This window comes from Camellia sinensis, chromosome 10 (genome assembly GCF_055761805.1).
Source record: "Camellia sinensis isolate YWXY chromosome 10, ASM5576180v1, whole genome shotgun sequence".
NCBI lineage: Eukaryota > Viridiplantae > Streptophyta > Magnoliopsida > Ericales > Theaceae > Camellia > Camellia sinensis.
In genome coordinates this window covers 148,489,941-148,502,874 of record NC_138970.1, presented here as the reverse complement: position 1 = coordinate 148,502,874, position 12,934 = coordinate 148,489,941, and the positions used below count along the sequence as shown (strand labels likewise).

Here is a 12,934-nt window from a genome sequence, read left to right as displayed (position 1 = left end):
GAGTGGACCCTCATGGTCTGCAAAAGTACTGGTTGCCTCATTTTTACGCTTGAGCGTGAATTCGGACACTCAAGCTGAAAGTCACACTACATGGCTCCCCGCTCGAGCGTGAATGTCGTCGCTCAAGCAGACATCAATGTCTGCAAAAATTCTGGGAGCTCGCATTTCACGCTCGAGTGGCGATTCCCCCGCTCGAACATACATGCCAAATTCTGGGTTTCCAGAACTGTTCTTGAGGCTCAAATTCAACATTCAAAGGCTTTAAACTCATGATTTGTAATACAAAAACATGGGGGGACATCACCTAACATAAGGACATGATTAATTGGGAGCCAATTGACTAAAGTCATATTCATTTCTCAAACCATTTCAAATTCTTCAAGATTCAAATAACCAAGCTCTTTACTTACATGAATCTTGCATGCATGTACAATACTAACTTGATTCCATTTCAAATGGTGCAAATGATGTTCAAAATCATGAAGCTACACAAAATTACTTATGCATGTAAAGTTTGGTGCTCAATTCTTCATATTCAACATGCTTCATGCTTGAATGTGTATAACCATGGCAATTATGCACATGCATGCACATATAAGCTTCAAATTCAACAAATTCAATTCAAATTATGTTTTTGATCACAATCAAACTTTGAATTCATGAAATTACAAACTTAGGCTCATAAATCTTTGCTTAATTACTCACCAAGGAGCTTCAATTCTCACAATTGTAGTTAAATCTTGAGCCTAGCCTTCAAATTTCACAAACTTTTAGCCAAATACACAATTCTCCCTCTTTCTCTCTCTAGAGCCAGCCTCTCCTTCTCTCTCTAGAGTGTGACTTCAATTTTGTGTTCAAACAAAAATGAATATAAGTGTATATTGGCCCCTTTTATATAAGCTCCTTTAACCACATTCATTAATACTAATTAATTGAGTACTATATCATCAATTTAATCTATTTAATTTGATCTGAATCAATTTTCAATTAAATTTCACCGTAGGCTCTAAAAATTATGCTAATCACAATGACGTAATCAATTTCGGTTTTTGTGGCCGATAAGGCCTTCAATTTTTCAGTATATAATAGTAAGTTGAACAGATTTTCCTACGACAAACAGATAGAAATTCAAAACTACATATATTCATATAAATGGCACTCAAAATCATATCAAACACATAATCACATTCATAATAAAGATCAATTAGCATAATACGGAACAGGGTCATCACAACATCGACAGTTGAAAATGTACAAAGCTTTGCAAAATTCTCTCATTAATAAGAAGAGATTGATGAGGATCATCCGGGTGTTTATAGTACATTGTGTAGCCCAAGCAGTCTTTGTAATAACTGTAACTGTGATTATGGTGAAAGAAATCCTCAATCTACTTATCAAGTGCACTACTGATGCCGGTAGGGCATTTCAAGAAGGTGAGATTGGGGGAGACTGTAAAAGAAATAGAAGGTGTAGTGGGAAGAGTCCAACTCAAGTAGAAAGTGAAGACATCGCAGCTTTTGGATTTTATGAGGGTTTCAAGCTTTTTGTCAATAACATTTAGGACCTCATGATGAAGAAACTTGTCATGAACTTCATACCACTGTTGGTCCACACCGAAATTGAGTTTTGGAATTGCTTGGCTGTAATTTACAGTGCAAAAACCACAATGGGGATAGGTGGTGTTGGAGTAAGGGAAGTTGATCTGCCCAAGTTTTCCACACTGGAAGAATTGTGGATAGTTTTGGAATGAGGTGTTGTCTTCTCCAGCAGAGTGAAAAAACAATAGGTGAGAGAGGACAAAGAACGCCAAAATGGAGAGAACAACCATTGTAGATTCACAATTTAGCAGATAATAAAAAAAACCAAAAACAGTGGGGGAAAAACAAAATTCTCTATTACTTGAAAGGAGATCTCTGTGAGGTGTGCCTACTTGACACGCCAGTAGACTTGGAAATATTGTTTAAAAGAAGACTTCTAGAAAAGAAGACTAGAAGTAAGGCCAAATGATGTACTAGTTCATTGCAATGGTTGGTTGGCCAAAGACCGCACAAGTGTTTCCTATTCACCTTCCTCAGTGACCCATCACTATATGAACTTAACCCATTATTCACTCTTAAAACTCTCTCTCATTCTCTCTCCGTATTCTTACATGAAAATTAAAATTGTCAAGAATTTTGAATACCTCGACCAGTCAGGAATTCTTGATTACTACCTCATCCCCAACCATACCCCAATTTAGCTTATTAAAAGTGTATGGTTCAAATTGTTTAAATTGAAATTGATGATAATCAGGTTTGTTTGGTAATGATCTAATCCTAAGATAAGTGTTTGGAGGCATTGGTCTGGTGTTGGCCAAAGATCCTCCGATATCTTTGTTACGGGTATAGACTTAAGTCTTATTTGTTTGGCTGATTAGCTTGGATGGGATAAGTAATACCGTAGGATTAAGTGATAAGATTAAAAATGAGATGGTACTTTTCTACACATCTTTTCGTAAAAAGACAAAAAGTGTACTTTTTTAAGATACCCCAAACCAACCCTAAGTTGAAGATGAAGGATAACTAGTGATTGTTTATATACTACTGGATTATTAATACCATGACAATTTATTGTTTGTTTTGTCATCTTCAAATATGATTAATATATAAAATTCTATAAATGCCTTTATTAAAAAAATCAATTAAAAAAATCATTACTTCATCTTCTTCTCTTTAAAAAATAAAAAAAAATAAAAAAACACACACACACATAGAATAAGCACAACCACCCACTGGAACAGCCCTGTGCTCTACCCAAAAGTCATGGACTAGTGTCCAAACTCCATTTGAAACATTAATTCCATGCACTCATTTCTCAATCCCAACTTTTCCCCCGCTGTACTAGTCTGGCTGCTCAATGGGATTATGAATCCGACTAGAGTACTAAGAGTTCAATTGGGAAGTTTAGATTTGGGTTTTTTTGATTAAAATAGTCACAATAAATAAAATAAGTTTTTTAATCTAATAAGACAAAATATCACATCCAACCCATAATCATTACATTCTTTCTCTCACAAAAAACTCAAAAAAGGCAAAAACCTTTCCCAAACAAGACTTTTTAGTCTCAAGCTAAAATAGTTAAAAAAATCAAAATACTAAAAAGTCAACCCACTTTCCAAACTAACCCTAATTCGGTTGTTGATCTCACAACCAAACATGCCATGAATGAGACTCACATCTATCATAATCCAATCCCTCCACTCATGCAGGAAAACAAACAGGCCTAGAGAGACGGCAGGGATAGAGAGCTTAAGGTTTTTTTGTCCATACCTAGGCTTTCTATAGACGGTTTTTGTCTTGGGCTACAGTAGTGGTGGGCCTCAATCTCACTAGGTTGTGGGCCGTCATTGGTTGATCAACCTAAACTAGGTCCTAACTAATTGTGTATATATTAGAAATTATAAGGATTAAAGTGACACTTCACTTAAACAACAAGAACTAATAGTGTAATTTACCATTTTTTTATAAATCAAGTTTAGTTGTGAAAAATTGTATGGGATTAGCATTTCCATAGAACCATGTTTGATTGTCAAATTAAGTTAAGAGGAATTATGAGTATGGTTGGATTGAATAATGATATTACTGGTAGTGTGGTATTAGATTGGATTGGAGATGTAAGCTAAAATGTGTTTGTTTATGCATTAATATGATGATATTAATTGATCAATATTAATTCTACAAAATTATGTAAAAATGCTTATTATGTAAAAAATGATTTTGTTATTTTACTTTGCAAAGGCAAACACAAAAAGTTAGTAAATTTCTCAGATTAAAGCCATTGAAATTTATTACAACAGGTTTAGATGTTACAATTCTATTTTTGAATAAAGTAATTTAAAAAATTATGACCTACAAAATTACAAATTCGAGGGTCGAAAAACACCACTACCACCAACCATTGTCACCAAAGCACAATAATGAGCACCAACAACAAATCTTCACCACCCCAAATTAACATCAATTAAGAAAAAAAAATAAACCAAAAAATAAATTTACAGGAAGAAGGAAAAAAAAAAAAAAAAAAGTGTAATTAACATACGTGAAAGTGATAAAGAAGATTAGAATTCTAATGGGATAAAAGAGAACTTAACCTGGTAAATAATCATGGTGTTGAGAGCTATGATTCTAGTGAGACAAAAGTAATTAATCATGTCCTCATATGTGATGTTTTTCATGAAGAATCCTAGAAAATAATAAACAATCCATGCCCTTAGGTTTTTGCATCTCCATAGTATGGGCCAACACTCCAAACAGGTCGCTAGGGATTAAGCCTCCATTTTTGTTGGTACTCCAGTGAAGATGTCGTTGCTAGCATTGTGCTCTAAAACATGTGAAAAGTAAAATTACTCTTCTAAATTTAAAAAATTTAGAGACTTTAACTACCAAATAATTTTAAGTAGGACTCTAACTCTTACGAAATTATGGTCAAGAAGATACTGCAAAATTTCCAATTTTAGGCCCGGTTTGACAAGAGACCTTTTTGGTGAAAAAAAGCAAAAAAGTTAACTATTTCAATCCTCTTAGCAAAAAGTCACACCATACATATCAAATATCAATCACTTTTTCCCTCACAACTATCAATTGAACCAAAAAAAAATTCTAAACATATTAACTTTTTTCACCTTGAAAAAAAAAAGGTCAAAAAATCAAAGAGTCACAAAAAAAAGTCAAATTCCTAAATGGGCACTTAATAAACTTAGCAAGAAAAGAAAAAAAATAATGAAGACCTTTGCCATTAGTAATCGCTGGATTATGTTGTTCAAAATCTCACCATTGTAATTCAATGGATTTAATCTAATTAACTATTATATGGCTTCCATCTAAAGAAGAAGAAAAAAAACTAGAACTGTTCAGATAATTTTATGTTCTGAACTTGTAGTAAATTGCTAACATAACATTAAGTTTGTATTTGAATCTTGAATTTGTGCAGAGATTTCCAAAGGAAAAAGAAAAAAAAAAGTAAAAATATTTAGTTTATACTTTAATTCTTTTCTTTTTCTTCGACAAATTACTCCTCAAATCCAATATTTAAACACTATAGGATACAAAAATTAGAAAAATGAAGCCCTCACTTTTTTTTCTTTTTTTTTTTTATATGAAGTAGAAGTTTCACCAAATATGGTACTCATTTAGCATATGTATTATACAACCAGCTGATCATTATCAAATTCTCCAAGATGTTATTTTGTTGCATATCCCATATTCTAAAGAATAATGAATTCAAGTAGTTCCATAACATTGAATTTGCATAAACATAATTCACTATATTTTACAATTCCACAAATTTTCATGCCATAAATTGTCCCACAATTCTGTCGGACATAATTACCCCACCTTCCTTAAAACTAATTTGTGTTACTGAGGGTTTTATTGATGTCTTTCATGACATTTGATATCGCATCCGCAAACCTATTTTTGCAACAGTTGTTGAAAGCAGCACATTGTGTACAAAAGCAAATTAAAGGTGCTGCAAAAGATTAATGAAAACAGAAAAGTATTCATAAGTTGCATACAAAATGATATGGTTTTATTACTTTAAAACAGAGTGCTCATTAAAATGATATTTAATTACCAGAATGCCAGTCACATCATTTTGGTGAAAGTTATGTATAAAAATTCTATAAGAATACTATTTTCCTAGTGAAAATGGACTAATGAGTGATCACATTCACTTCCTGAACCATTGGTACTGGTTTTGGCTGAGGCAAAAAGATTTTTGGTACTCAAAAGTTCCAAATTTATTAGAATTCATTCAAGTTCTATAAATTGAGTAATAAGGTAGACTCTAGATTATACATGGAAAATGCTAATAACCTCCAAATTTGGCTATAAAACAGGGGTGTACTATGTTTGGAACAATTTAAGGTCCAAGTGAGAGCATTAATCCCCTTGGGTGGCCTTATCTCCCAATTTGAATGCCTTGTTCTGATTCAATCAAATTGACAAAACATCTGGTGCATTTGTTCTAGACTAGTTTCTAAATCTTGGTTGAATTCTACTGTGAAACAGGCATACGCTAACAAAAGCCAATAAAGAGAGAATTTACCTAATTTTTGCTAGTGCATTAGCTTGGCAATAGAAGTATGCATTGTGAATAGGACAATGTTATGGCCCGAGTGTAGTTGAAGAATCTGGTGGTGATCTTGGGGGAGAAGACAAGTAAGGCTTAGGCGGGACTTGCAAGGACTCCACGCTCCCTTCTAGCATCTCCACCACCTTGCTCATTGATGGCCGGTGTAAGGGATCTGTTTGTATGCACCACAAGCCAACTATAATCATCTTCCTTGCACTTTCATTTGCCTCATCATTCAAAATGCCATGCACTCCAAGTTCTTCATCTAGCTCAAGTCGCTTGTATATCCAATGTGGAAAGTATATCTCACTAGTACGATCAACTTCGACATCAATATTCTTTCTTCCTCCAACCATTTCGAGAACCATCATTCCATAACTATAGACATCTGACTTGTGTGAAACTCCCCCAAAGTTTCTACAAAATACTTCTGGGGCAATATAGCCGGGTGTCCCTCTAGCACCCAACAGTGATACGATACTCTCTTTCTGTGGGCACAGTTTAGCAAGGCCAAAATCGGAGATTTTTGGACAGAAGTCTTCATTTAAAAGAATATTATGAGGCTTGATGTCAAAATGTAAAATTCGCATATTGCAACCACGATGCAAGTACTCTAATCCTCGAGCAATGCCAATTGCAATTTGGTATAACACTTCCCAGCCCAATTGGCGATATGTCAAGGAGTTCCCATCATAAATGAATTTCTCAAGGGATCCATTGGGCATGAACTCATATATGAGAGCTCTATTGTGACCCTCAAAACAAAACCCCAGAAGAGTTACAATATTAACATGAGAAGTCCTACTAATGGTTGCAACCTCATTAATGAACTCTTCTCCGCTGCCTTTCAACCCTTTTAGAACCTTCACTGCCACAAGGCATCCATTGTTGTTAAAATATATGTATTATTGATTGATATATTGATTGATGTGTTATTTACAATTCCTATACAATTCCTATATATAGAAGAAAATGTGGTAGTAGGTGTAGGAGTGAAGTGGAGGTGGTAGGTGGAGTGTGTGATAGTGGAGGTGGTAGGTGTGGAGTGTGTGATAGTGGAGGTGGTAGGTGGAGATAAATTCTAACAGCCCCCCGCAAACTCAAGGAGGATAGAAACTAACCAACTTGAGTTTGGAGAGAGGAACAAAACAAGAAAATACATAAAAATAAAAAAAAAAGATAGGAGACACTGTATGGTCGTGTCAGACCGTTGGTGAAGACACTGAAAGGTGGTGCCATAACGTGGTAGAGGACACTGGATGGTGGTGTCATAACGTGGTAGAGGACACTGTATGGTGGTGTCATAACGGTGTAGAGGACACTGTACGGTGGTGTCATAACGTTGTAGAGGACACTGTATGGTGGTGTCATAATGGGGTAGAGGACACTGTATGGTGACACTGTATGGTTGTGTCATAACGTTGTAGAGGACACTGGATGCTAACCGGAATCAATGTCGGGACAGTTTATGGGGTCATGTCGGACCGTTGTAGAAGGCTAACCGGAATCAAATGTCGGGACAGTTTATGGGGTCATGTCGGACCGTTGTAAAAGTGGCACCCTCAAAAGGCGTGCCCAATCCATAAAAAGGCGTGCCATCAAAAGGCGAGCCCAATTCATCAAAAGGTGTGCCGGATTCATCATGGCGAGGCACGTGGGTGCCTTGGTTGGCGCGCCCGTTTGTCGGCCGGTGGCAAGAGGCGCGCGATGCGCGTGGCTGCCTTGGCTATTTAACCAAGGCGGAGGCTGAGGCTGAGGCAGAAGCTGAGACAGAAAAACTGAGAGAAACCTCTGAAAAATTCTTCGTTTGGCTGAGAAAGATACTCTGTTGCCCAGAAAAATGGCCTCGTCCTCGTCTTCCCGTGGACTGCTCACCCTCTTTCCCGACCTCAACGAGTCAACAAGAGAGAGAACTGGTGCGGTGGCACTGGAACCTCAACCAAGCGCCCCGGAGTTTGCTCCGTTGAACTTTCCGATGCGGTCGGTGGAGCAAAGAATGGCAGTGCAGTCAGATGTGGAGGCCAACCAGTATACTTTGAAGGCATGCGTGGAAAGCATGACGGCGGTCACAAACTTGTCGAACCGGCTGCAGAGTAGGACAAATGAGGTGCAGCATTTAAACTCCCAGCTGGCTCTGCTCCAACGCATGTATAAGGATGCGCGAGCAGAGATAAGCGTGCTAAGGGCAGAAAACAAGGAGCTGAAGCGGAAGGCCACCGTGATGTTCCGATTTGGAGGGCCGCCATATGCGGCAGTGGAGGAGTATGGGGGAGTGAACGTGCTCGGTGGCGTGGAAAACACGGAGGCAGCACCGTCAAGGGCCGCGCAGGACGGAGGCAAGAAGAAGAGACCGGCGGCAGAGTAGAGACGAAAAATCCCACTGTTCCAATTTGTGTTGGTTTTTTTTTTTTTTTTTTTTTTTTTTTTTTTTTTTTGTGAAGTGGTGTAAAATGGTGATCGGGGTGAGCCCCGACATGAATAAAATATGAGCTGTTGTGCAAATTTGGAAACGTTTTGTTGTGTTTTTTTTTTTTTTTTTTTTGTTTTTTTTTTGTTTTTTTTTTTTTGGTTGTGTTGAATAATAATAATAATAATAATAAAAGATGAATGGAAAGCATGTGATGATGGCTGGGTGTAATAATAAAAGATGAATGGAAAGCAATTCGTGCCAAGAGAGAGAGAGAGAGATGGGTTTGCATATGCCGAGGTAGTGGAGAATTATTGTATTGGAGAGAGATGGTGAGGTTGGACTGCGTAATGGAAAGCTGTCTGTTTTTTTTTTTTTTTTTTTAAGATAAAAAAAAATAATAAATAAAGAAATAAAGAAAGAAAGTAATAAAATAAAAAAGTGTTGCTCTCTCTCTCTCTCTCTCAACCGTGTATGTGTGAGTGGTGTGTTGGGTGTATGATAATATATTATAATAGTGTAAAAGTGTTGCTACAGCTGGGTTTGTTCGATAAAGAAGGATTGAGAGGCTTAGATCTGAATAAGGTTGAATCACAAGAAGCCGGTAGTTTGGAAAATGAGATCTCCACGCTCATCAACTGTAGATTCAGAAGAGAGATGATTCCATCAAGCGAGTTGTCGACAGACAAGGACGAACTGGAGTCTTCGACGGTAGCAAAGCCATCATCAGCGGCGAGTCTCCTCCGCAGGAAACATCCAGTGGCAAAGATGCCATCAGCAGCGGAGATGACGGTGGTGGCGGCGAAGATGCCGGCGGCGGAGAAGTCGGAGTCCCCAAAGGCGTGCTCGAGCGGGAACGGGACTTTGAGCTCCTGAGACATTGCGCCGATGATGGCGCAGAGGCGGTGGTGGTGGTGGTCCTCCGTGGAGGAGCTGAATCGAGTGATGATTGAGTTGCAGAAGTCATTGGTCTCGTCGGCCGCCGTGTACGGCGGTGGTGCATCAAATTCGAATCCTTCCATGGAGAGGTGGCACAGACAAAAGATGGAGGACGAGATCTGGTGGATCCAGTGAGGCCCGGAGAAGACGGAACTTGTGAGGTAGTAGTAGCGCTTGATGAATTCTTCCACTGATGAGACTGAGATGGGTATGTGTAGAGGTCCGGCGGGCGGCCTAAGACGAGGTTGCCGCCTGCCGGTGAAGCGAAATTATTAGAGTCTTAGCTCAGCTCTGATACCATGTTAAAATATATGTATTATTGATTGATATATTGATTGATGTGTTATTTACAATTCCTATACAATTCCTATATATAGAAGAAAATGTCAAAATGTAAAATTCGCATATTGCAACCACGATGCAAGTACTCTAATCCTCGAGCAATGCCAATTGCAATTTGGTATAACACTTCCCAGCCCAATTGGCGATATGTCAAGGAGTTCCCATCATAAATGAATTTCTCAAGGGATCCATTAGGCATGAACTCATATATGAGAGCTCTATTGTGACCCTCAAAACAAAACCCCAGAAGAGTTACAATATTAACATGAGAAGTCCTACTAATGGTTGCAACCTCATTAATGAACTCTTCTCCGCTGCCTTTCAACCCTTTTAGAACCTTCACTGCCACAAGGCATCCATTGTTGTTAAAATATATGTATTATTGATTGATATATTGATTGATGTGTTATTTACAATTCCTATACAATTCCTATATATAGAAGAAAATGTGGTAGTAGGTGTAGGAGTGAAGTGGAGGTGGTAGGTGGAGTGTGTGATAGTGGAGGTGGTAGGTGTGGAGTGTGTGATAGTGGAGGTGGTAGGTGGAGATAAATTCTAACAATTGTCTAACTTTCCCTTGAAGACACAACCATAGCCTCCTTGACCAAGTTTAACTCCGAAGGAGTTGGTCATTTTCTTGATGTCAGAATAAGTGTACTTTTTTGGAGAAAGAGATGGATAATTATTTAGAAAGGCCTTAACATTCTGGTTGCTCTCCGTTTTGTTCTTCCAAAAGAATGTGGATCGATCACTTGGTGCAAGTTTCCATATGATGCAGAACAATAGAATTACTAAACTCCCAATTCCAGCAGCAGCTGAACGAGTTGTAATCAATTAAAAGAGAAAAATTAAGCTAATATAATAACAGCAAAAAATCAGCTAAAAATACTCATGCAGATAAATATTGATAAAAAATGAATACTACCTGTTCCGAGAATCAATATCAACTTCCTGCTTTTTGAAACTACTATCAAGAAGAAAAACATCGATCAGATGTTTAAAACAAGGGAACAAACGTTGAATTCAAATTAAGCTACTTTCCATGTTCTGGATGCATTCGAGCTTTATTAAAGGATAAACTACCCTTAATTAAAAAGACATAGCTTCACTTTAGTCCATTATTTGGATTGGGGGTATCAACTCAAGACTTTTTGGCTCACTTGGGCCCTACATTGGGTCCACTTCAATTATCTAAATAGTTCATGTTGTATTACTAAGAAATTATTCAATCCCGCTATGTAGCTCGAATTTTTCGTGGTTTGAGCGGCCCGATATCCCAAAACGACGTCGTTTTGAGATTTTTTTTTTTTTTTTGTTTTTTGCCCCTTTTCTTTGTCCTTTTCCATAACTCAAAAGAAGAAGAAAGAAGAAAGCAGAAGAAGAGGAAAGAAAGAAGAAGAAGAAAGAAGATCAACAACCAACACATCACACAGAAGAAGAAGAAGAAACCCACACAAATCAATGAAACACACAAATCAAACCCCCCCCCCCACACACATATACAGATCTGGAAGTCAAATACGTGAAACACACACACACACACACAGTGGTGGCGACGGAGTGGTGTAGCGGCGACAATGGTGGTCGCAGCCCCTCCCTCTTCCCCCTTCCTTCTCTCTTCTCTTCTCCTCCTCTCTTCCTCTTCTCTCTTCCCCTTTTCTCCTTCTCTCTCTCTTTTCTATCTCTCTGTATTCTGATTCGAAAAGCAAGAAAAAGAAAGAAAAAAAAAAAAGCAACCCAAAATGAGGTTGTCTTGGTTTCGAGCCAATTCGAGTCACCGAATTTCGAGCTACTAAGGATTATTCGAAATTATTATTGCAAAAAAATTAAGTTGATCAAACATTAGTAACCACATGATCGGATCACCAAATTATTCAAAAAGAACATGGACGTCAAATTTGATTTTAAGAATAAATTGTCAATATTTTTTCATTATTTTGTAATCCAATCATATAGCTACCGATATTTGATCAACCTAATTTTTTATATGAATGATTTTCTCGTGATCCTACAAAATAAATAGTTCAAATTATTAAGATGGCCCAAAATGGATCCACAAGTCCATGACAAACAAACTATAGCTAATCTATGATTTTTTTTTTCCTTCTTATTATAGAACAAAGATGAATAGCTATTTTTCTCAAGTGTTTGCTTGCCTAGAATTTGATACCTGCGAAGAAAAGTAAAGAAAATAAGTTGGTAAATAACTTTGCTCAGCTAATTTGTTTGAAAAATGCAGCGTTTCGATATTTTTTCTTATTTTACTTTATCTTTTTTCACTTTTTCTTGAGGTTTAGGTATATTCTATTTCAATATGGTTTTAAACTTAATTTTCTTGGTGAATTTTAATGACACTTTTTTTTTCAAACTTATTATAACAACTATAAAAATGCAAAATTGTGGATATTATTTTTTAATAGTTGCACAAGCATTTGCCTAACCACTAGTTTCTAATTAATATAGGAAGCTTTTCTTCACACCTACACCCTTAGCCAAGTCATCATTCATCCGGCTTTAACTACTACAGAAAAGATTCTACCCCCTTCTCATGAATCTTTAACCCATCAAGGCAAGATTGAAGATTTTTGGATTGGGTTTTGGAATAATTCAGAAAAAACAGTATGCTCATGCAGAAATTCCAAAGGTGTTTCCTATGCACCTTCCTCAGTGACCCAGCACTACATGGACTTGACCCATTATTGACTCTTAAAACCCTCTCAGTATTCTTACATGAAATTATCAGAAATTTGAATACCTCAAGCAATCAAAATTTCTGAATTATTAGCTAAATTCATTCCCCAACCAAACCCCAACAGTTATGTATTTCACAGAAACTTAAAAAAGTGTTGAGAGATATGATACAAAAACAAACTATGATATAGAAAAGGGTATGTTTTGATTGACTGAAAGCAGCAAATGAAAACCTCGAAAATTGAAAACCGAAGCTTACATAAAAATCTAAACTCTGAATTCAGGTTGTGAAATATTGCTAAACAAACAATACCAGGCATAACAGATATGGATAGATTGTAAATGAAATAGAAGAAGTATTGGGAAAGCTCAAATTCTTGAAGACACAGCAACTTTTATTTTCTAATTGGGTTTGAAGAAATTGGTCACAGATTTGGAAAATGT

General features: G+C 36.9%; 1 protein-coding gene across 1 annotated transcript; it reads right to left on the bottom strand.

The window, feature by feature from the left end:
- Positions 1-5,092: 5,092 nt before the first annotated feature.
- Positions 5,093-10,896, bottom strand: LOC114275461 (PR5-like receptor kinase). The gene is made up of 2 exons (XM_082892578.1): positions 10,367-10,896; positions 5,093-7,001 (listed from the first exon to the last, which is right to left on the bottom strand). The coding sequence occupies exons 1-2, from the start codon at positions 10,430-10,432 to the stop codon at positions 6,144-6,146; spliced, it is 924 nt and encodes a 307-aa protein (XP_082748704.1). The 5' UTR covers positions 10,433-10,896; the 3' UTR covers positions 5,093-6,143.
- Between the last annotated feature and the right edge of the window lie 2,038 nt (positions 10,897-12,934).